This window comes from Abramis brama (genome assembly GCF_963993115.1).
Source record: "Abramis brama genome assembly, chromosome: 9".
Taxonomy (NCBI): Eukaryota; Metazoa; Chordata; class Actinopteri; order Cypriniformes; family Leuciscidae; genus Abramis; species Abramis brama.
The window spans coordinates 28,022,301-28,047,603 of NC_139971.1; the positions used below are offsets into that span (position 1 = coordinate 28,022,301).

Below are 25,303 nucleotides of genomic sequence, written 5' to 3' on the forward strand. Positions count from 1 at the left end.
CTCGGTGTCACCGTCAACGTCTTACCTAAACAATGTAACGTTAAGTTAAAAGTTTATTTTAAAAAAAAAAAAATATATATATATATTTCCAAAAATAACTCTATAAATAAAAATAGTATTTATTGATTCGCTGTGAGCGATAAGAGGTGGACTTATGCGCATGCTCCGGCAATGATGGAAAGGGCCACGGTGATTGGCTGTCTTAAAATGTAAAAGATGGAAATGCTGAGATCTGATTGGCTGTCGTAAAATGTAAAAGATGGAAATGCTGAGATCTGATGGGCTTTCATAAAATGCAAAAGATGGACATGCAGAGACCTGATTGGCTGTCGTAAAATGTAAAAGATGGAAATGCTGAGATCTGATGGGCTGCAAAAGATGGACATGCAGAGACGTGATTTGTCGAAATAGACAGACGAACGGTCCCCGCGCACCGTTAATGGGTGGCGCCTGCCTGCTCGCCCTCAACGACAAGTAGTGGGAGCGCGCGACGGCCTTTTATAGGGCAGACTCGACCTGTCTTTCTCCTCGACGGTAACTGGAAATTCAAGCTGCGATTTTTCACGCTGGATATACTCGCGCGATCAAATATATGGTTGTGCTAAACACGATAAAAACACAAATGCTACGTTTATTCGTTAAAACAGTCGGTATTTCCCACAAATGCTTCTGCTTTGCAGCTGCCATCGGCCTACGTCACGATTACTAAGCGCTGCTATTGGCGGACGTAATGTTCACGTCCCGATCATTAAGTATGTAAGGCGAACGGAACGGAACAGTTAAATTGACAATAAATTAACATTGTGAGTTACATTTTATAAACAATATTGTCAATATTGTTTGTTTTCCCTCCATTTTGCTGACGAGAATTTCAAAATAAAGCCATACCAGAGTCTCAGTGCAACAGACAGCGATTGAACCGAACCGTGAATTGTGTGAACCGTTACATAATCCTATATAATTCTAAATTCAGTTGTTGTAATATTTTACAATATTAGCCTGCTGTTTGTTGTTGGATTTTTCAAAACTTGAAACTTGTGTGTGTGTGTGTGTGTGTGTGTCAGTTGGATTTTTAAATGTTCTTGAAATAGGTCTCTTATATGCTCACCCAGCCTGCATTTATTTGATTCAAATATAGTAGCCTAGCCTAGGCTATAAACAGCAGTATTGTGATATATAATATTACAGTTTTGAATAACAGTTTCTATTTGGACATCTGTTAAAAGTATTTTTTTTTTTCTTCTTTTTTTTTTCTTTTCTTTTTCTTCCTGATTTCTAATTTTAACGATCTCACAGCTTTATTTACGCAATAGTAAATGCAGTGAGAATATATTAATGCCAGATCGGATTGCCACTTCTGTGTCACCTATGCACTGCAAAGATGGATTTTCATTTGATGATTTAATTTGACTGGTAACAGTGGTATTGTGTAATTATTAATTGAATGCATTAATTAAATAATTATTTCTTGAATTCATTTTTTTTTTTTTTTTTTTTGCCTCTGTCACAGTGTATTCTTAACCTGAATTAGCACTGTTCATATCAGAGGTACGGTAGGCAACACCAATAGGTATATCATGTAACACAAAATAAACATATTTTTTCTTCATGATATACAGGGCATAATCTGTATATGCCGTTTTTATTTTGTCACCATCTGCGGACATCACTGGGTTTTAATTTGAGGTATAAATTAATTTGAGGTTTAGTTCGACTGCTATCTACATTTTGGTCGGCAGGACGGAACCGATATCCAATAACGGTTCAATACGAATATATAATTATAATTTATTTCTGTGATCAAAGCTGAATTTTCAGCATCATTACTCCAGTCTCCAGTGTCACATGATCCTTCAGAAATCATTCTAATATGATATATGAATAATGGTCAAAAAGCATTCATTGTTATTATCAATAACAATGATAATAACTATTTAACTATTTAGCTATTTAACTTTTTTTTTTTTTTTTTTTGGATTCTTTGATGAATAGAAAGATCTTCTTTTTTTCTTTTTCTTTTTTTTTTCTTGTAAAAAGCCTTTCTTTAAAGTGAATTTCGTTTTGTATAAATTGTAATCTTAATTTTAATCGATGTTTCATCCACCGGTTGCCTGCATGGACTTAATAAATTAGAAGGCAAATATAGCAGATCATGCTGAAGAACTGAAGCTCATCTCGACGTGCGTGCAGATTGAAAATAGTTTAAATTATTGAACGGCTTTATTGTGTTTTAATGTTATGTGAAATGTTACCAATAGTTATTTTCTCATTTTATGTCATTATCATGAAAAAGAAGAAAATGAAAGATTACAATTCAGGCTGTTTATAGAACGGCGGGCGACTCGGGAGACTCCATGCGGGCTAGCAGGTGCCCTTGGGCACCCACCATGTTGGAGACCACTGGTGTACAGTATACATTTCCTGGACTATTTAAATCAAATGAAATAAATAATAATAATAATAATAAAAAAAAAAAAAAAAAAAATCATCGAGCCGCGATGGGAGCTTACCCGCCCAGATCAGCCGACCGCCTGGCGATCAATGGGTGGCGCCTGCCTGCTCGCCCTCAACGACAAGTAGTGGGAGCGCGCGACGGCCTTTTATAGGGCAGACTCGACCTGTCTTTCTCCTCGACGGTAACTGGAAATTCAAGCTGCGATTTTTCACGCTGGATATACTCGCGCGATCAAATATATGGTTGTGCTAAACACGATAAAAACACAAATGCTACGTTTATTCGTTAAAACAGTCGGTATTTCCCACAAATGCTTCTGCTTTGCAGCTGCCATCGGCCTACGTCACGATTACTAAGCGCTGCTATTGGCGGACGTAATGTTCACGTCCCGATCATTAAGTATGTAAGGCGAACGGAACGGAACAGTTAAATTGACAATAAATTAACATTGTGAGTTACATTTTATAAACAATATTGTCAATATTGTTTGTTTTCCCTCCATTTTGCTGACGAGAATTTCAAAATAAAGCCATACCAGAGTCTCAGTGCAACAGACAGCGATTGAACCGAACCGTGAATTGTGTGAACCGTTACATAATCCTATATAATTCTAAATTCAGTTGTTGTAATATTTTACAATATTAGCCTGCTGTTTGTTGTTGGATTTTTCAAAACTTGAAACTTGTGTGTGTGTGTGTGTGTGTCAGTTGGATTTTTAAATGTTCTTGAAATAGGTCTCTTATATGCTCACCCAGCCTGCATTTATTTGATTCAAATATAGTAGCCTAGCCTAGGCTATAAACAGCAGTATTGTGATATATAATATTACAGTTTTGAATAACAGTTTCTATTTGGACATCTGTTAAAAGTATTTTTTTTTTCTTCTTTTTTTTTTCTTTTCTTTTTCTTCCTGATTTCTAATTTTAACGATCTCACAGCTTTATTTACGCAATAGTAAATGCAGTGAGAATATATTAATGCCAGATCGGATTGCCACTTCTGTGTCACCTATGCACTGCAAAGATGGATTTTCATTTGATGATTTAATTTGACTGGTAACAGTGGTATTGTGTAATTATTAATTGAATGCATTAATTAAATAATTATTTCTTGAATTCATTTTTTTTTTTTTTTTTTTTGCCTCTGTCACAGTGTATTCTTAACCTGAATTAGCACTGTTCATATCAGAGGTACGGTAGGCAACACCAATAGGTATCATGTAACACAAAATAAACATATTTTTTCTTCATGATATACAGGGCATAATCTGTATATGCCGTTTTTATTTTGTCACCATCTGCGGACATCACTGGGTTTTAATTTGAGGTATAAATTAATTTGAGGTTTAGTTCGACTGCTATCTACATTTTGGTCGGCAGGACGGAACCGATATCCAATAACGGTTCAATACGAATATATAATTATAATTTATTTCTGTGATCAAAGCTGAATTTTCAGCATCATTACTCCAGTCTCCAGTGTCACATGATCCTTCAGAAATCATTCTAATATGATATATGAATAATGGTCAAAAAGCATTCATTGTTATTATCAATAACAATGATAATAACTATTTAACTATTTAGCTATTTAACATTTTTTTTTTTTTTTTTGGATTCTTTGATGAATAGAAAGATCTTCTTTTTTTCTTTTTCTTTTTTTTTTCTTGTAAAAAGCCTTTCTTTAAAGTGAATTTCGTTTTGTATAAATTGTAATCTTAATTTTAATCGATGTTTCATCCACCGGTTGCCTGCATGGACTTAATAAATTAGAAGGCAAATATAGCAGATCATGCTGAAGAACTGAAGCTCATCTCGACGTGCGTGCAGATTGAAAATAGTTTAAATTATTGAACGGCTTTATTGTGTTTTAATGTTATGTGAAATGTTACCAATAGTTATTTTCTCATTTTATGTCATTATCATGAAAAAGAAGAAAATGAAAGATTACAATTCAGGCTGTTTATAGAACGGCGGGCGACTCGGGAGACTCCATGCGGGCTAGCAGGTGCCCTTGGGCACCCACCATGTTGGAGACCACTGGTGTACAGTATACATTTCCTGGACTATTTAAATCAAATGAAATAAATAATAATAATAATAATTAAAAAAAAAAAAAAAAAAAATCATCGAGCCTCGATGGGAGCTTACCCGCCCAGATCAGCCGACCGCCTGGCGATCAATGTGTGGCGCCTGCCTGCTCGCCCTCAACGACAAGTAGTGGGAGCGCGCGACGGCCTTTTATAGGGTAGACTCGACCTGTCTTTCTCCTCGATGGTAACTGGAAATTCAAGCTGCGATTTTTCACGCTGGATATACTCGCGCGATCAAATATATGGTTGTGCTAAACACGATAAAAACACAAATGCTACGTTTATTCGTTAAAACAGTCGGTATTTCCCACAAATGCTTCTGCTTTGCAGCTGCCATCGGCCTACGTCACGATTACTAAGCGCTGCTATTGGCGGACGTAATGTTCACGTCCCGATCATTAAGTATGTAAGGCGAACGGAACGGAACAGTTAAATTGACAATAAATTAACATTGTGAGTTACATTTTATAAACAATATTGTCAATATTGTTTGTTTTCCCTCCATTTTGCTGACGAGAATTTCAAAATAAAGCCATACCAGAGTCTCAGTGCAACAGACAGCGATTGAACCGAACCGTGAATTGTGTGAACCGTTACATAATCCTATATAATTCTAAATTCAGTTGTTGTAATATTTTACAATATTAGCCTGCTGTTTGTTGTTGGATTTTTCAAAACTTGAAACTTGTGTGTGTGTGTGTGTGTGTGTCAGTTGGATTTTTAAATGTTCTTGAAATAGGTCTCTTGCTCACCCAGCCTGCATTTATTTGATTCAAATATAGTAGCCTAGCCTAGGCTATAAACAGCAGTATTGTGATATATAATATTACAGTTTTGAATAACAGTTTCTATTTGGACATCTGTTAAAAGTATTTTTTTTTTCTTCTTTTTTTTTTCTTTTCTTTTTCTTCCTGATTTCTAATTTTAACGATCTCACAGCTTTATTTACGCAATAGTAAATGCAGTGAGAATATATTAATGCCAGATCGGATTGCCACTTCTGTGTCACCTATGCACTGCAAAGATGGATTTTCATTTGATGATTTAATTTGACTGGTAACAGTGGTATTGTGTAATTATTAATTGAATGCATTAATTAAATAATTATTTCTTGAATTCATTTTTTTTTTTTTTTTTTTTTTGCCTCTGTCACAGTGTATTCTTAACCTGAATTAGCACTGTTCATATCAGAGGTACGGTAGGCAACACCAATAGGTATATCATGTAACACAAAATAAACATATTTTTTCTTCATGATATACAGGGCATAATCTGTATATGCCGTTTTTATTTTGTCACCATCTGCGGACATCACTGGGTTTTAATTTGAGGTATAAATTAATTTGAGGTTTAGTTCGACTGCTATCTACATTTTGGTCGGCAGGACGGAACCGATATCCAATAACGGTTCAATACGAATATATAATTATAATTTATTTCTGTGATCAAAGCTGAATTTTCAGCATCATTACTCCAGTCTCCAGTGTCACATGATCCTTCAGAAATCATTCTAATATGATATATGAATAATGGTCAAAAAGCATTCATTGTTATTATCAATAACAATGATAATAACTATTTAACTATTTAGCTATTTAACATTTTTTTTTTTTTTAGGATTCTTTGATGAATAGAAAGATCTTCTTTTTTTCTTTTTCTTTTTTTTTTCTTGTAAAAAGCCTTTCTTTAAAGTGAATTTCGTTTTGTATAAATTGTAATCTTAATTTTAATCGATGTTTCATCCACCGGTTGCCTGCATGAACTTAATATAGCAGATCATGCTGAAGAACTGAAGCTCATCTCGACGTGCGTGCAGATTGAAAATAGTTTAAATTATTGAACGGCTTTATTGTGTTTTAATGTTATGTGAAATGTTACCAATAGTTATTTTCTCATTTTATGTCATTATCATGAAAAAGAAGAAAATGAAAGATTACAATTCAGGCTGTTTATAGAACGGCGGGCGACTCGGGAGACTCCATGCGGGCTAGCAGGTGCCCTTGGGCACCCACCATGTTGGAGACCACTGGTGTACAGTATACATTTCTTGGACTATTTAAATCAAATGAAATAAATAATAATAATAATAATAATATAAAAAAAAAAAAAAAAAATCATCGAACCGCGATGGGAGCTTACCCGCCCAGATCAGCCGACCGCCTGGCGATCAATGGGTGGCGCCTGCCTGCTCGCCCTCAACGACAAGTAGTGGGAGCGCGCGACGGCCTTTTATAGGGCAGACTCCACCTGTCTTTCTCCTCGACGGTAACTGGAAATTCAAGCTGCGATTTTTCACGCTGGATATACTCGCGCGATCAAATATATGGTTGTGCTAAACACGATAAAAACACAAATGCTACGTTTATTCGTTAAAACAGTCGGTATTTCCCACAAATGCTTCTGCTTTGCAGCTGCCATCGGCCTACGTCACGATTACTAAGCGCTGCTATTGGCGGACGTAATGTTCACGTCCCGATCATTAAGTATGTAAGGCGAACGGAACGGAACAGTTAAATTGACAATAAATTAACATTGTGAGTTACATTTTATAAACAATATTGTCAATATTGTTTGTTTTCCCTCTATTTTGCTGACGAGAATTTCAAAATAAAGCCATACCAGAGTCTCAGTGCAACAGACAGCGATTGAACCGAACCGTGAATTGTGTGAACCGTTACATAATCCTATATAATTCTAAATTCAGTTGTTGTAATATTTTACAATATTAGCCTGCTGTTTGTTGTTGGATTTTTCAAAACTTGAAACTTGTGTGTGTGTGTGTGTCAGTTGGATTTTTAAATGTTCTTGAAATAGGTCTCTTATATGCTCACCCAGCCTGCATTTATTCGATTCAAATATAGTAGCCTAGCCTAGGCTATAAACAGCAGTATTGTGATATATAATATTACAGTTTTGAATAACAGTTTCTATTTGGACATCTGTTAAAAGTTTTTTTTTTTTCTTCTTCCTGATTTCTAATTTTAACGATCTCACAGCTTTATTTACGCAATAGTAAATGCAGTGAAAATATATTAATGCCAGATCGGATGCCACTTCTGTGTCACAGTCAGTCTGAATGACAGTTCATGCATGAACGTTAGAACTAGGAGTCAATTATTACCTTTTTGTATTAGTGTTTAAAATATTTAATTTACAACGAATTATATTGATTTATATCTTAATTTATTATTATTATTATTATTATTATTATTATTATTATTATTATTATTATTTTACACTTATTGGACGAGGGCGACCATGGTAGGCCAACAGTATGTAATATGTAAGAAAGCCCTGTCTAGGCTCTTCGGTACGGGTTGTGTCGAACCATTCGTTAGTCTGGTTGTTTGATGAGAAAAAGATTAAATGTAGTTGCAATAAACGCGTTAAGAATCCGTACAACTGCAGCAGAGGATGACTATTTTATTCTGCAGTGCGGAACTGCAGGAAGAGCTGATGACGGAACAGTTTGATCAAGATAAATAGCAATCTTGTGAACTTTACTTCTTAAAAAAAATGTTTCCTTCATCTCAGTAGCAGAAGATTATTACTTGTTTCTTTTTTTTATCAATACACATACAAATACAAAGTTAATTAAAAGTCTATTCAAAGTTAATAAAATTATTTGAATTGTGACTAAAATATGTCTCTAAGTCTTGTCTTTAATAGCACCTTGCTTGGGATTTTTGCTAAAATAGACACTTCAAAACGTCAAACAACAACATAAATGATATATACATCATCCATATTTCCACATTTGTATTAATGACGGTATAACGCAAACCGAAAGCTCCTATTTTTAATTTTTTTGCAAAGGTCCCCTCAAGGGGCTCCGTAGTAGGCTACATAAGGGTCAGTAAAAAATTACTGAATTTTTGGGTGAAGTATCCTGTTAATATGTAGGGGAGACCGGGGACAGTTGCAACATGGGGATCAGGTCCGTGTAACGCTGTCAGAGTTTTAAGTCTGCCCAGGATGAATAGAAAAGACAGCGCAAACGGATGGTAGTTCCACGAGTCTTTATATAATTCCTCTCAGTTAAATGCACTCTTCGTTCTCATACATGTCATAGAGCGAATATTAACAGGGGAAAAACACTCTGAAAACACGCTACAAATAAGAGTAGAACGTAAACACAGTAAATTAAAGGAGCAGTCGGTAGAGCGGTCATCTCTCTCCTCTCACGAGCAATACTCTTCTCTCACTGCGCGCGCGCTCACTTGAACAGCACGCATACAATAGCCTAACGTGTCATCTTGGTCATGTGTATTATGTTATATTTTATCCTTGTTGCTCAGAGATGTGAACTATTTTCATTTATCGAAGGGACATATTAGGACCTCACCTACTAAAAAAAAAAAAAAAAAAAAAAAATCATATGTTGCTCTTGAGTCTATAAAAGTAATATATAAAACACCACACCATATCGCACTAATTTTGTTCCCAGCAACATATTTCTGCATCAAATGTCAGCGAGTGGTACAAAAGCTTATTAAAGTGGAATTCGAGTGTGCCGTATGGACTCTTATTCTGGCTGTGCTGAAGACGAAGCGGTTTGACCAATCAGATGAAAGGGGCGTTTCAGCGCCGCCCACATGTGCGAACGAAATATCAAAGCCATAAACCGATTTGTAAACCACAAACGAAAATTGAGAAATCGAGCCGAAATCTCATTTTCCGTTTATTAAACTAAACGAAAAAACAAATAAACGATCCGTCTTTTCATTTCTCGTTATTCCATTCCAAACAGGAAATGAAATGATCGGATGATACACGGACCCGGATGGTTGCAACATGTCATTTTTCTCCAATCAGAAACAAGCTAGAGTGATGATACTGAACATGCACAGTTAAACCCTCCCCCCACCAAGAAGACAGTAGACATATCAGAGCCCGTCTATTCTCTGGACATATTCAACATCTGCTGCTGCATTTATTGAACAAAACTTGTTTTGGAGGTATGAAAGTAAAAAAAATTATGATATATATTTTTGTCATACTGTCCTGAAAATTTGTATGAATTAATCAAAACTTACATAGTTTGAATTATTGTTGTGTTGACTTCTAAGTGACATGGTTAGCATGTGTCAAAGCAGGCATGTTCAGTGTGTCTAGCAGGCATGTTCTGTCATGGCTGATAGGGTTGGGGACGGTTGCAACAAGTTATAAATTGCATGTTTAATAAAAGTTTGTTGCATTGCAAATTGTTCAATTCTTCCTGTCTGACACTGAAATATGGAGGGATTGAATAGCATCTGTATCACCTGCACACTGAATCTATGTAGGCCTGTTCTACACATACACAAACAAAACTCAATAACTGTTATTTGATAAATATGACTAAATAAATAAATAATAGGTTACAATAATATTATTGAAATAAATAATACTATAATATTATAGTAGGCCTAAAACAGTTAATATTTTCAGAATTCTATGCTCATTGAGACAAAAAGCTTAAGTTAATTAATGAAATTTAAGGTATTTTTAACATGTTGCAACCGTCCCTGGGTTGTGTTGCAACCATCCCCTGGGTCGGGGTCAGTTGCAACATTTGGCTTCTTCCATTCAAATAAATACTGTGAACGATATGTCATACACTGTAAAAACTAAAGGAGCCTCAAATATCCTTGGATACTCAAGGAACTTCAAAATGTAATTTAAGTGCCTCAAAGCTCTTTCTCCTATAGTAGAGTTACTGGAGGAGCATTGACAATCTTTGAGGTTCTTGCTGGAACTTATGGGATCCTTTAAGCACTTTATATTTAGTTCAGAGGTTCTGGAGTCACCTTTTCATTACTATGAGACCTCGAAGTGCTTTGGGGGAAAATAGAGGAACTTGAATGCGATAAAAGGGTTATTGGAAGATCTTTTAACATTTAAGTGGTTCCTGGAAGATCTCTTATGTTAAAGCCAGCATCTGGAGGAACCCAATGGTTCAGTGAGGCCAGAATGAGATTATTATTATCCTATTATTATTATTATAGGCTACTTAAGTTTGATTCAGTATACATACCCAGGTGAAAAAGACGTACTATTAAAAATGTACTTGAGTGTTTTCTAGTAGGCCTACAAATATAGCCTACTTTAATGCATTTTTAATACATTTAACAGTGGCCTACGTCTTTTTCACCTGGGTAGCTTACATTTATTTAGTATAGGCCTATTTTATTGATTAATTTAAACCTTAAAAAAAACACTAAATAATAATAATATTAATAATAAGAATTCATTAATTATTATTGAATAAATAATAGTAATAAAATAATAATTTTTACCTACTTCTTCATAAATTATTATTTGAAGAAGAACCCGGAGGAGAAAGGTTTTATTGTGTCACGAAACTGCTGTCGTCGCTTTAGTGATGCTCGCGCTGCTCGCGCGCAACAAAGCTCAGCTGATCGTCATCCCGTTTGAAAGTAACGGCTCCTCTCATCAAAGCTTCCGCCGTTTGTTCGGCTCTCCATTACAAGGTTTGTAAACTCGCCAAATAAATATAAATACAGAGTCTACTTACTATATATTGAAACACACACACATATATAAGCTAAATTTATTATACATTACTACGTTTTTACAGTGTTTACCACTCGTTTATTGCACAGTATCTGGTATGAAGGTTTTAGCCGCGATGCTAACTAACGAACAAATGGAAATTATTGACTTATTGTCTTAGATTGATTTAGTCATTCAATTCAACATATTCTGTACAACAGTGTCTTCAAATTGCTGATATAGCCTAACTAATTTAGCATTGGCGTTTGTTATGAATAGCAAAAGCAAGTTAATATAGTTTGGTCTGTTTTTGTTTAGCCTAACTTTAACAGGTGCCCTCATTCTCTCAAATACAATTTTAAAGCCATTTACTGGTCAATAAATATTATGTTGTGAATAATCAGCTTTGTTCTTTTGTTTCCCCAGAATAACCAGTAACTTAAATTTCTAAAATAATCTGAACATTTCAGTGGCAACATTGAATTACAGTAAGTTACCTGCACCACATGCAAGTAGGCTACTTTATTACTATTACTTTCTCTGTGTGAAATTGTATTGTTTGACTGTGTACTTGTGTTTTTTAATCAGTTATTCTCTGAAAATCTTCATTCATGCTCTCAAATCTCATTCATGTTACTCAGAAAAATAATATCACAGGTTTGGAGCCAATAATGCTATGCATTTTTTATAGGCTATACCTTAATCATATGAATTTGAATATAAGACATTTGAACCCTGAATTATAACTTCAAGTTTGGTCTATTGCTATTATATGGCTTCAGAAGACTTACAACACAACCCATAACACATGAGTTGTGAACTCATTGATTATTTTTAGGATCTTTTCTGGGACATTTTTGGAGCTTAACCATTTTTACATAAATTGTTGCATTGAACTGAACTAGACAAGTGTACATAAGAATGGTTTCATGAATGAATTACACAATTTTTTCTGCTTGTGTTTCATGCAGTGAAAGCGAATGGTGACTGGGGCTGCATTATGCCTGAGATCTGCTTTTGGGTTCCACAGACAGAAAGTCAAACAGGTTTGGAACGTCACAAGGCCGAGGAAATTATTTAATTTTCACAACTATCACTTTAATAACATTACTAACAGTAAATTTTGTACTTTGCAGGGATCTCGATAAGCTGTAAGTTTGATCAAGAATAAAAATCCTCCTGTAGACCTGAAAATCACTGAAGTGCCTGGACCATCCACCATAAAAGAGGAAAAACAAACAGAAAATGAACCTGATGCACCTTTTCACTTTTCTAACTCTTTAAGTACCTCACATGTCCCTTGTGAAGATTTTATAATTGATTGCATTTTATGTTGCAGCGAGTAAAGGTGCGTCACAATTGTGAATTTTGTGAAATTACACAGGCAAAAAGTTCCATTGACCATTGTCAGCAGTGTAGCGATGTAATGTATGAAGAACCACACAAAATTGCTGATCGTGTGGATTCTTATTGAAATGACTGAATTCACCAGTGAACATTCACAGAACAACAGATAATTTTACTGCACCTTAACTCTGTTAAAATGGAAAATGTTTTTTGCTTGTTGTGACATAAGGAATACTGTTTCCGGGTCGAAGCCTCTACTTCCTCTATCTTGTTTCTAGATATTGAGAATACTCAACAACCATTTATGAACACTGTTGATTCAAGTCACACATTTAAGCTTTTCAAAAGCCATAGTGTACATTACAGTCTCCAGTCTAACGGCATCCCAGACTTCATTTTATGATTCAAAATAGCTGAATAACTAACCATCTGAGATTTTGGAATAGAGATAAAGGTTAAGATCATAATTTTCAGGAATATTACAGCACAATGAGTGTATATTAGCACTGTTTGTTGTTTGTTTTTGGCATCTTATAGAGCTTTTGGACTTGGAAACAGTGGCGTCAGACTTAAGCGGACTGAAACACGTTTTAAAATTAAGTGAAGATGGACATTTTTAATTAGTCAATATTTATTTTTACATTGATTTATTACATGCATTTTGTTGAGATGTCTTTTCTTTGTGTAGCCTATTGTATACACATGGTTGATTATTCATGTTACTTGTGTATTATACAATTTTTTTTGTGTGTATTCATTGATATTAATCTATTACTAGCTTTTTTTCCCATGGTAATGGAAGTGTATGTATAAAAATGAATATAAAATATGTAATAAACAATTCTTATTTTGTATTTGGTTCAATTTGTTTATTATAATAGAAGTCAAAGGTAACCATAGTAACAACATGAAATTAAATATTTAAAAAAATGAAATTTGGTTCCAGGAGGCACCCAAAGTGGTTCCACACAGTGCCTTATATAAGAGTTCCTCAGGAAACCTGTGTGGTTCCTCAGAGAACTGCCCCTTTTTAAAGGGTGCTTAGAGGATCTACAGACGGTTCCGCCGGTGTGGCAAAGTGAAGAACCCCAAAAGGTTCCTCCAGGCACCTTTTATTTTTACAGTGTATATAATCATCTTTAAATGGTATGGGTAATTAGCAGACAGATGCAAGTTTAATATACAAATTTGGTTGGTCTAGTCCAAATAGTCTCTGAGTAACTGAGAGAAATGCAAAAAGTGTTGCAACTGTCCCCGGTCTCCCCTACATGATTCATTCTGTTTTAATTTCAGAGTTTGTTCATAGCTTTACCCTATTTCTCAGCAGCATCAGATTTGTGATTTGCACCTACAATTGGAACAGCTCTGACATCCAAAGTTATTTCAAAAAAAATATGCCGCAAAGCTTTTGGTTAAGAACCACTTATTAGTTTACTTGTATACTGCATGGTTCTCTGAATTTTGAGGCCTTCAGATGCAGATAATTCATTTTTGCTCTTGTAGAAATAACAGTGGGATCATTTGTGTTAATTCTTCTGAACACTGCTTATTTGTCTCATTGTTCAGAATGACACCATTGGAAAAAGGACGTGAATGCATCCTGAAAGCACTTGCCGTTTACCTGGACGAGGGCCCCTCAAACCTTGTGAAGGAGTGCATGGTAATTTTTTTACATTATTATTTACAATAAAAATGATTGTATGTTTCTCTAAAAGCAACTCCCCCTTTCACCCCTGATCTGTTGTTAATTGTTTCTTTTTGTATTTGACTTTTTTTTAGGATGTTGAACATGATGAAACTCTAACCTCGATACGCAAGACCACCCTAGGAATCTATGTGGTCAGACATGAAGGGGCAGAGGCTACAGATCCTTACAAAGATGTTGGCATCATGATTTAAGGCATCTAAATACAGGAAAACTTGAACAATGTGCAAATGTGTGTTCTTCGATGCTTGGTCTTATACTTACGCCTGAAAAATAAACTCCTGTAATCTGAGGGCAGGACTTTTTCCATAACGTTGCACTGTTGGCTGTTACAGTAGGCTACATTTCAATATCAACCATTACCGTTACGTTCAGTAAAACAGCGGATTCAATAGCAAGTAAAAAGGATGTTTATTGATAAACAAGTCAGCAGAATAGTCATGAGTGGTCAGTAGGGTGGTCCTTATCAAGTCCAAATTTTTTTTCGTGCAAAATGTTAGTGTCTTAACCTCCTAAACTGTTCCTTTTAACTTCAAAATTAGAAATATGCAAAAATGTTGACAAAAAAAAAAGATATTTAGAGGTAGCTCAATCATGTGGAAGATTGCCTATGTTAAGCTGTTTTTTAAGCTGGCATTATTGTGATATGCAAGTAATATTAAAAGTTGCTGCAAATGAACAACATTTTATTGAAATCAGAGCAACACTGACATGCAGCAATGACAACAATCTAAAAAAAGCACAAAGTTTTCAACAATCCCTCATTTCTGATGCTCAGCAGCCTGATGCTTTTTGCAGTCTGGATAGATCCGTCGGTGATCTTCCACCACATGAAGGAGAAACTGCAATTGTTCTTCAGAGTGTGTGAGATAGCCATTGTATTCTTGAATCAGAGCCACTCCTCTCTCGGCGTGGTCATTGACTACTTTCATTGCATGTATGGTTGCCTGTGCCTCCTGATAATCTGCTTGATTCGGCCAAAGTTCCGGGTCAATTTCAAGGAACGTAATGTAAATTTTAAACCATAAAATGTGCTCTAAATCCTAACAATAACCAAGGTGATCATCAATAGAAATATGTATTGATTCCACCAGGAAAGGTAAATCTGCTAAACCGGGTCATGGATGGATTAATTTGGATTTAGTTTCTACAATAAGTAAACTGAGATATGCATGTAAAATATGCATCTAAAATACATATTTAGGAGTATATGGTGCATTAGATGCTTTTATGGAATTTTACTAGCCAGGTACAATACCAATTCAAATTATCTGTTTTTACGAAAATCATCAAAATCTCAGAAAGTTTAAAGCTATTGAGCTACCAGTAATTATTATGTTACTGCCATAAAAATTGGCATGCTGTATTTTCTTATATAAAGGAACAATAGGCTATGTGCACAAGCGTCGCGACGAACTTCCGCTATTGTCAGTTGTCGGCATATCAGTTTCCGGTTTACGGCCGCTTCATCGGCATCCGCTGTAAACAAGATGAGTGCTGCTGTTGTACGAAATAAAGAGATACTATGTGCGTGACACATCTAAGTTTCTAAGAACTGTAGGTGGATCTTACGGCCGTTTCCCACATACTCCGTGTGCAGTGTGTGTGTGCGGTGCAGGAGGAGCACGCGCTATTGCTTCATATATGATGCGTTTGCAGTGAATAACTGATTCACGGCTGTACCACAAACACTTACTATTTTTATTTAAAATCCAGAAGTTACGCTGCAACTTTTATTTAATAAAATGTTTTTTCAGCATTGCGATTCTCTTTGTACACATATAACCTACACTCTTTAATGGACGCATGCACGTTTAAACAATTTAAACAACAGGGCTATTATTCCATGCATTACTTAAGTTGCTCAAGCAAGTGGTCAAATATTTAACTGTAAATTGACAAAAACAGCCGACTCTCATGCCTTTTCTTTTCCATTTAAATTTTAATAAAATAAATCTTGCATGTCACAAAGAACTTGTTTTTCCACCTCCATGAATGAGAGTGTTGATCATTATGTCGCCTTGTTGAAGTAAATTGTAGTTTACCTTGCTTTACCCCGGTCTTCTAAAAAAGTAAAAAGATGACTGTGAAAAATAGTAGTAGGCCTATAGAATTAAATGCATTTATGGTGAGATTACTACAATTTATTGACAAATTACAATTTATCTAGATCGTTTCCGCACCGAGTCCATTTCTGCTGTGCTGCAAACGCTGAATTAAAGTGACAGCGCATGTTTCGTGGTCAAAATTAACAAAGATTGACATGAAAATGTAGTAATTTCACCATAAATGCATTTAATTAAATAAATTGTAGTCTCATTCGTGGAGGTGGAAAAACAAGTTCTTTGTGACATGCAAGATTTATTTTATTAAAATTTAAATGGAAAAGAAAAGGCATGAGAGTCGGCTGTTTTTGTCAATTTACAGTTAAATATTTGACCACTTGCTTGAGCAACTTAAGTAATGCATGGAATAATAGCCCTGTTGTTTAAATTGTTTAAACGTGCATGCGTCCATTAAAGAGTGTAGGTTATATGTGTACAAAGAGAATCGCAATGCTGAAAAAACATTTTATTAAATAAAAGTTGCAGCGTAACTTCTGGATTTTAAATAAAAATAGTAAGTGTTTGTGGTACAGCCGTGAATCAGTTATTCACTGCAAACGCATCATATATGAAGCAATAGCGCGTGCTCCTCCTGCACCGCACACACACACACACACACACTGCACACGGAGTATGTGGGAAACGGCCGTAAGATCCACCTACAGTTCTTAGAAACTTAGATGTGTCACGCACATAGTATCTCTTTATTTCGTACAACAGCAGCACTCATCTTGTTTGTTTACAGCGGATGCCGATGAAGCGGCCGTAAACCGGAAACTGATATGCCGACAACTGACAATAGCGGAAGTTCGTCGCGACGCTTGTGCACATATTTGAAGGGTTAAGAAGAGCATGACAATTGGAGACTTTAAAAATAAGGACCACCCTAGTGGTCAGGTGATGCAAGTGCCCGGGAATAGTCGCTCTTGGCAGCGCAGGGACGCCGATGAACCTCCGTGTGGTAGAAAGAATAAAGAATGTTCAACACGATCTCCGAAACCGACTCAGGAACTAGAAGATAATCCTCCGTGGAAGAAGGCAGAAATAATAATCCAGGGTGCAAACACGGGGACCTCGGTGACAGGCTGCAGACAAAACAACATCGGAACATCGGAAAACATCCACAACGATCTGCCAAACACGACGAAAACTGAGTATAAATAGGCGCCGCTGATAAGATGCAGCTGGCGCCGCTTGTCAGCAGACGTGATCAGTGATGCCCATACGCACACACACAACAACACAGGGCGAGAGAGAGAGTCAGTGAATTCATGAACCGTGACAGACACATATTGAACTAAAATAATGCTATAAACATTAACTGTTTTATATTATATTATGTTTCTGTCTTTCTGTTTTCTGTGTATTTTATGTAAAGCACAGTGGTCAACGTTGGTTGTGTTTACTTGTGCTATATAAATAAAGAAAGAAAGAAAGAAAGAAAGAAAGAAAGATTAACTAAACAGAATATAATGTAACACCAATGTAAAATAAATAGTCCTTAATAAATAAACATAACCTATATAAATAAAAGAATCTTCGTTTTTAAATAAAATGTAAGCAAATATAATGGCATTTAATAGTAATTCTGGGAATGCCCCTTTCTGAATAATAAGATAAATCATTTTCAGGCGTAGCCTACTTCTAAAAAACACTTAGCCTATTCGGATACTTAAAGTGAAATCACATAAAGGCTATATTACAAATATTATTTTTTATCGTATATAGTCCAGTTACTTTAGTTAACTAATTAATAGATTTTACTGTAACATTGTACTTTTTAACATAATATATTGTGCTTTTTTGTACTGTGTTAACTTAACTACACTTCCCACTAATTATTGTAGTTGTGTTAGAACTGACCATTCAGCGCCCTGGCTTTAAGGGGGCGGTACTTAGAAATGGGTCGCGTGCCGCAGTATCCAAATCTGATTGGTTAAAAAAAATGTCAATCTTCTAAAGTCTCTCTCTGCATTCTGCAATGTCAACGCTAACGGCTTACAGAAGGAAGTAGTGGAAGTTGTATTGCGTAGATATTTAATTAAGAGCCTTTACAGTTTGTTACTACGTCTGTGTAGTTAATGTAACATTTAAGGAAAGGTAAGGTGTAAAAAATAGCTATTGATTTTTCTGATATTTTTAATCCAACGGCTGTTTCTCTCGCCGTAAACGCAGTTCTGATATCGCGAGCGATTATATGTTTCATTGTGCGCTCGTGACAGTGGTGCATGTGCGTTTATCAAGCTCAATGAATGCTGCTTCTGGAGCGGTTCGGTGTCCTTGGTTATAACATTAGCGGTTCGGTTCTCTCAGCGTTGGGTTTCTAGCACGTAAGACTATGAATTCGGGCCAAAAAGTGAATTGCATGAGTGATGCTGGTGCTGGCAATGTAGGCAGATGCGTTAAAGATGACGCGGATTCGAACAGACCTGGTGGTGCAGACTTTCTGATGATGGCCGAAGAGAGACATCCGAGAACCGGCAGTCCGCGCGGCATTAACGGGGATGATGACTCTGAAGCGGAGTCACACATGGACGGGCGTAACGTGGATGTGGACCCGGATACTAAAAGGAGGGCGTTCACCTGGTGCCGAGACTTTCTGTCCGGGTCTTGGAAGTCTATATCAGAACATGACTTTCGGATCAAAATAGTAAGGTAATAAACGGGTTATGAAAGTTCATATAAGTATTTAAGATTCTAAATAATCATAAGCAAGAGCATTTAATATTTACCCTTGCCTATATTTATAACACATGTGTATTATCTTTTGATCCATGAAATCAGTAAAGCAGTGATCCACTATTTATTCTTATTAAATATCGACCTTATATAAACTGTGTGAATAGGAATAAAGTATGATACTGCTTTTGTCTGTGCCTGCAGTGGAGGACTCAGTAACCTGCTGTATATGTGCAGTTTACCAAACGATGTTCAGCCTGCCGGGACTGAACCTCGAAGAGTTCTGCTCCGGATCTATGGGGCCATTCTGCAGGTGGGCCACCCTCATCACATTCAGTAGACCAAAAATACAGTTGCAAAAGCAAGCTGATAGGAGTCTATATCTTAGGCAAGATCTTTATTGCCCAATGTTGTCGATTCACTCTTATATAACTAAGGGATATCTAATTAATTGTTCTTATGCACACACAGGGAGTGGATTCTCTTGTTTTGGAGAGTGTGATGTTTGCCATTTTAGCAGAGAGAGAGTTGGGCCCACGGCTCTATGGCATTTTCCCAGAAGGCCGTCTTGAGCAGTACTTGCCTGTGAGTCTTACACCAAAATCACAGATCCTATATGCATGTTTTAAAATGAATCTTTAAACACAGCAACTCTTGAATAATGCAGTCATTCTATGGAGTGATTTTCAAACCTTAATCATAGATCAAACATTTTACATTCTACATATTTCTGCATTGTAAGAGTGATAAGTCAGATCTGCTTCTTTTCCACAGAGTGATCGTTTGCGTACAGAGCAGTTGGGGTTCCCAGAGATCTCAGCTGAAATAGCCAGTAAGGTGGCACGATTCCACGGCATGGAGATGCCATTCAACAAGGAACCCAAATGGCTGTTTGGAACCATTGACAGGTAAGTCTTAAGGCCTGGTATACTTCATTTTCCGCATTCCGCTCCAAGTATACTCCTTTGGCCGTGAGCGCGGAGAGACACATTCAGCGCATGCGCACTGTCTAGTGGACTTTGTTTTCACGCGCTCAAGTGACTTTGAGCTTAACTATCTGTTTGGCTGATTCGGGAAAGATGTTTTAAACAGACATATTTTGTTGAAATTTTAACACTGAAAATTAACACTTTAAATTTTTAGTTTACCTGAAGAATAACAAAAGAAAATTTAATTAAGCTAATGGAAGAAATTTGTCTTAAAGGGCTCTGTTTAAGTTTTGGTTCTTTAAAACCTGCCTTCCACAAAGCATTGACTTCTTTGATTGGTCAGCCAGACACAGTCTGTTGTAATTGTTACAACAGTAACATATAATCCTAAAAGTTCAAGCCCAAGTCCGATAATGACTGTCAAGAAGAAGCTGATCGACTTGAATTACCATTGCAAGCAAATTCTTTATTTTAGGTATTTTTAGGTAATTCTTTATTTTAAATAAATACTGTAACATTTCAGATGTGATATTATGACATTTCTCTACATCACAGTGAAAACTGAATGTCCATATAACACACTGACCTGCATCAAACTGCATGGGTTGTTAGAAAATTGGTGAAAACACAACAAAAGGTTGTGGCTGTACTGCTGAGGAATAGTGTCATACATTTATTTTAACCACTGATTCTTTAATTCCTTTGCCTTTTGGAAGTCCATATGATGATGTTTTGCCCTCGTAGTGAATGTTTTTTTAATTTTCTTGGCATAGTGATAAACTATTCCTGGCCTTATAACTACCTTTGTTTAAGGGCGAGCCAAAGCAGGCAAGCATATTCAGTTGTGTTACATAGTGACGTCACCACGTTATGGAAATAATAGCAGGAGTACAGACTATTACAATTGTTTAACAGCTATATTACACACTAAAGGAAGGGTAAAAATGAAAAAAAAAGCATAATATTTTACATGTATGTTTAAATTGGCATCAGTTTTAAATGACTGTTTATGTTAAATTATTGTTTTTGTCCCTCTGAACAGGTACATGGAGCAAGTTAAAACAATACAATTTGTGCGTGAAGCTCACATTAAGAAATTTAAGAAGCTGATGAAGTATGATCTTCCTGCAGAACTGGAGAGTCTGAGGTAAGAAATATGACATGTGAATAGAAAGAGCAGAGAGGTTGAATGAAAAGCATTTTGTGATATTAAACCTCCAGTTAACAGTAAACATCCAAGGTCACTGAATGCATGAAGCAGCTAAAAGTTTTTTGTTCTAAAAGTTTGAATTTCTTATTATTATCAATGTTGAAAACAGCCATTCTGCTTAATATGTTTGTGGAAACATTTATAATAAAAAAATCTGGATTTTTAGTGAATAGAGAGTTCAAAAGAACAGCATTTATTTGAAATGGAATTTTTTTGTATAATTATAAATATCTTTACTATCACTTTTCAATTAAATGCATCCTTGCTGAACAAAAGTATTAATTTATTTCAAAGAAAAAAAAAATCTTGACTGACCACAAACATTTGAACGGCTTTGTTGTATGCCAGCACCCTTAACCCAGTTCCAGGCATCACTGATTAGGCACACTTACAGGAAACTGCATTCTGTGCATACTCAGCTTGCTTTGTCAATCACACACACACTTGATTGTGTAACTTTTATCTGAATGAAATGCTTACCTACTGCTCTGTATGTGTGTGCGTTCCTGCCCATTGCTGCACATTTTGTTCAATGGGCTTTTAAACACTGAAAACAATCATTTTAAAAGCAGGTTTATAAGAGCAATGTGAAAAAATAGCACTTAATCATGTGCCGTCTCTCTCTCTGTCAGGTCACTGCTGGCAGCTACTCCCTCTCCTGTTGTGTTCTGCCATAATGATGTACAGGAAGGTAAAAGATCACACATTTGCATTCATACACACATACTAGTGTCTAATCTGGTAATCTGATACGGGTCTATCAGTCACTGTTACGCTGTACCATTATATAACATATCTGCCCTTTAACCTATAAAATCATACTCTGTTTTTCAGGGAATATCCTTATGTTGGATGGGCGAGAGAATTCATCTGACAAACTAATGCTTATTGATTTTGAATACAGCAGCTATAACTACAGGTAAATCTACCATATATAGCACACATCTGCATACTACTTTATAGTTTATGATAAATGCAGCTCTAAAGAACTCTGATTTTGATCTGTGCTGAGTGCAGAGGCTTTGATTTTGGGAATCATTTCTGTGAATGGATATATGACTACACATATGACCAGTGGCCCTTCTACAAGGCAAAGGTTGAGAATTACCCTGACAGACAACAGCAGGTGAGTCACTACCTCCCCACCCACACATTACAGCCTAATCATTATTTGCAGTCTTGATATTACAAAAGATTAGATGAGCAAAAAACACAAAAAAGCTCTCAACTGAAAAACAAAATTACAATTTCCTTTTCCTTTTCTTTAGATGTTGCGAACAATCACTCCAAAGCATCTTTACGAATAGTAAAAGTAAAATTAAGAACATTATAAAAAAATATATTTTTTTAAAAACATGGTTTGTATCAAGCATTTTGATTAAAGGAAAAGATGAAGAAACATGAATTAAATGTTAATTGTTATATTCACTTAATTGTGAATAAAAGCCATGAATGTAATGTTATCCAGTATATTAAGGAATAATTTATGGGGACATTAAAGTGTGAAAAAACAACAACAACTGAAACCTTAGAATGATTCTATGCCAGTTTTTGTTGCGCACACACTACAGCATCATCACAAATTATATAACTGACATTAGTTTGTTGCTTGATATTTGTCCACCTTTGTCAAGTAGTTGTAAGAAGTCATTTGTGTTGGACATGATTTGGATATAATTTTGTGACTCTACCATCTAGTGGAATGTTTTGGAACTGATGTGACATAAAAAGTGTGTCAAAGGTTATCACAATGACTTTTACATGCAAAGGTCAGCAGCCTGACTCGCACAATATTAATATTTAACAGCATAATATTTAATTGTCCAAGATTTTAATCCTGACTCAAAGTCATTCGAAATGAGCTAAATTGTGTCATGAAGCAGGGGACAATGTCAGTCCTTTTTAAATATCTGTAATACATAAAAAATAAAATAAAATAAAAGATATTCCTATAGATAGTATTTTAAGAGTCTTTGTTTTTCAGTTACATTTTGTCAGACACTATCTGTCAGAAAGGGGGGGAACTGCACCTGCAGACCAAGCCAGGATAGAGGAGGACATGATCATTGAGGCGAACCGGTATGAAACGCATTTACTATCAAACTTTTATTGACATAACCTGGAAAGAACATCACTGTGTACCGTTTGATGAATTTTCCCCTCCACCTAGTAACCTTTCTATCTGTTTGTCTTCCAATCTCTCAAAAAAAAAATCACACACGCACAAACAGGTTTGCCCTTGCGTCTCATTTCCTCTGGGGTCTGTGGTCCATTATTCAAGCCAAGATCTCCAAAATCGAGTTTGGATACATGGTAAAATATCAAAATTGTATCACAACACACAGATTATAAACCTCATAAACATTTTTCTAATCCTTGTTCAATCCTTGATTTATTTAGGACTGTCAGTGTATTTAAATTGTAATGGAATTACTTGATGCCCTAATTGATCACATTAATTGCATTATCAGTGGTGACCAGTACATCACCTGAAAATATAAATATTCACTTATACATTCATTTTAAGATTGTAGTTCATGTACCATAAATGGATAAGTAATTCTTGATTCTGAGAGCTCAAACAGCATCATAGTTATGTATACAGTAAACATAGCAGTGTGTACAGAACAAATCCCCTGTTTGTCACTGATCTGAAGCCATGTGAAACTTCACCTCATTTCTGTCTCTGTCTCTTTCTGTTTTTCTCTAAAGGACTACGCACAGCACAGGTTTGACACGTACTTCAAACAGAAGAAGCTCATTTCCTAAATGGCACTCACAGAGTGTGCTTCAGGATATCATTTTGCATCACCTACTGTTTAGGTATTTAATTTTTTTTTTTTTAACCATTCAAGGAAGGGCACAGTACAAAACGATTAAGACTGTTAAAGAACGGTTAAACCTGGGGAACATTCTAATTATTATATTATGAAAAAGTCCAAAGATATCCTGCCTTAAACTCATTTTGTAGGACTTTATAGTTGTTTGGTCCCTTCCAAAAATATGAAGTTACAAATGATCTGCAACTTATGGGAAAAAAATGGTTTGATTAAAACCTAGATATAATTCATTCACTGTTGGTGCCACTTCATTATACAAGGCACACTGTAAATTCATTTCGTCAGTTTATTTATAATCTAGCTGCATTTTTAAAATATTTTATGTGTTTACATTTTATCTAACATATATGTGGTCAACATTATCTATTAAGAATCAATCTGTCCATCATTAATACTGTGTACACTACAGGGTCCAAATTATGTCTCTGTGTCCTCATTCATATACTACCGTTTGTTTGTCCTGTCATCTTAAGAAACGGTTTAGTAGCTTGTTTATTTTTCCTCCCCCAGAATTTAAAAATATTACGAAATGATGTTGCATCCTTAGTTATATACTGTGAAATACATTGCACATCTTTTTTTTAAGCTCAGGAGTCCATGCAAATTTCTGAATGTCACATAAGATGGCTGCTACTGCTTCTTTGTCATGATTTTGAATGGCTGTATTTCATATAACAATTTCAGCTAATAATAATAATAATAATAATTGTAAATAATTGTTTTGAGCTCTGCTTTTTTGTTTTACTTTTAATTGTCACTTTTTAATTGTTAAATCTCTGCTTTTCCATATTAACATGTAGCAATAACTATACAACCATCTTGTATACATTTCTGAACTGCACTTTAAGGAATAAGGAAGTGTAAGTACTAAACTGACAAATGCCGTTGTCAACACAAAGTTCTTGTTACTGTTGATGTGTTTATCTGTTTTAATTGTTTTATGCTTATTTATGTTTTACATGTCCAAAGCAAGTATACTTTGTTCAGTTCAACCAAATGGGAAATGTATCTCTGTTTGAGTCTTCAATCAAAAATTGGTGGCAGAGAAACAACACAAATGCAGTATAGTACTATTATACAGTGAATTGGAGGGATCATCATCATCGTATGCTCTTGTATTTGTCATTGTCCATAAATTAATATATCTGTATCATTTTCACTTATGCAGTAAACTTATGCAAACATTGAGGGACCATGAGAGTATTGGGCTTGGCCACTTTCACATGCTCCTCATATCATTGTTGATATTGAATCTGTAATTTGTAATATTGAGTTGAGAAGCAATAGCACTGTAAGAACAAATGTTTAATTCTACAATTTCTTTGGCTAATCTAAGTTACATTTTAGACTAGTCTCTCTATTTCTGTTTGTTCCTTTGCACTGCAGTTATCCATTAATTTTGCTCATTAAAAAAAAACATGCAGACATTGGTGTGATTGTCGTATT

The 25,303-nt window shown here is 35.5% G+C and overlaps 1 protein-coding gene and 2 long non-coding RNA genes across 4 annotated transcripts; all 3 read left to right on the top strand.

Annotated features, from left to right (window-relative positions):
- Positions 1 to 9,414: 9,414 nt before the first annotated feature.
- Positions 9,415 to 14,771, top strand: LOC311089053. The gene is made up of 3 exons (XR_014607620.1): positions 9,415 to 9,505; positions 13,956 to 14,049; positions 14,169 to 14,771. It is a non-coding gene; the product is annotated as an uncharacterized lncRNA (long non-coding RNA).
- On the top strand, positions 11,386 to 12,995 carry LOC311090124. Its single transcript, XR_014607840.1, has 3 exons — positions 11,386 to 11,530; positions 12,014 to 12,088; positions 12,179 to 12,995. It is a non-coding gene; the product is annotated as an uncharacterized lncRNA (long non-coding RNA).
- A 3,393-nt stretch (positions 14,772 to 18,164) lies between the features above and the next one.
- chkb (choline kinase beta) lies at positions 18,165 to 25,284 on the top strand. Of its 2 annotated transcripts, XR_014607757.1 has the most exons (12): positions 18,165 to 18,854; positions 19,083 to 19,191; positions 19,350 to 19,463; positions 19,653 to 19,786; positions 20,850 to 20,954; positions 21,650 to 21,708; positions 21,852 to 21,936; positions 22,035 to 22,143; positions 23,002 to 23,096; positions 23,249 to 23,330; positions 23,730 to 23,840; positions 24,658 to 25,284. XR_014607757.1 is itself a non-coding variant. In XM_084124782.1 (11 exons), exons 1-11 carry the CDS (start codon positions 18,538 to 18,540, stop codon positions 23,784 to 23,786), a joined length of 1,266 nt encoding a protein of 421 aa, XP_083980908.1. In that variant the 5' UTR covers positions 18,165 to 18,537; the 3' UTR covers positions 23,787 to 25,284. The 2 variants fall into 2 exon arrangements, 1 of the variants encoding a protein (XP_083980908.1); XM_084124782.1 differs by having other exon boundaries at positions 23,730 to 25,284.
- The last annotated feature ends 19 nt before the right edge of the window (positions 25,285 to 25,303 follow it).

Coding starts and splice junctions, on each gene's coding strand:
- chkb (XM_084124782.1), top strand. CDS start 18,538: ATGAATTCGGGCCAAAAAGTGAATTGCATGAGTGATGCTGGTGCTGGC. Junction 21,709..21,851: donor CCATAATGATGTACAGGAAG/GTAAAAGATCAC, acceptor TCTGTTTTTCAG/GGAATATCCTTATGTTGGAT. Junction 21,937..22,034: donor TACAGCAGCTATAACTACAG/GTAAATCTACCA, acceptor TGCTGAGTGCAG/AGGCTTTGATTTTGGGAATC.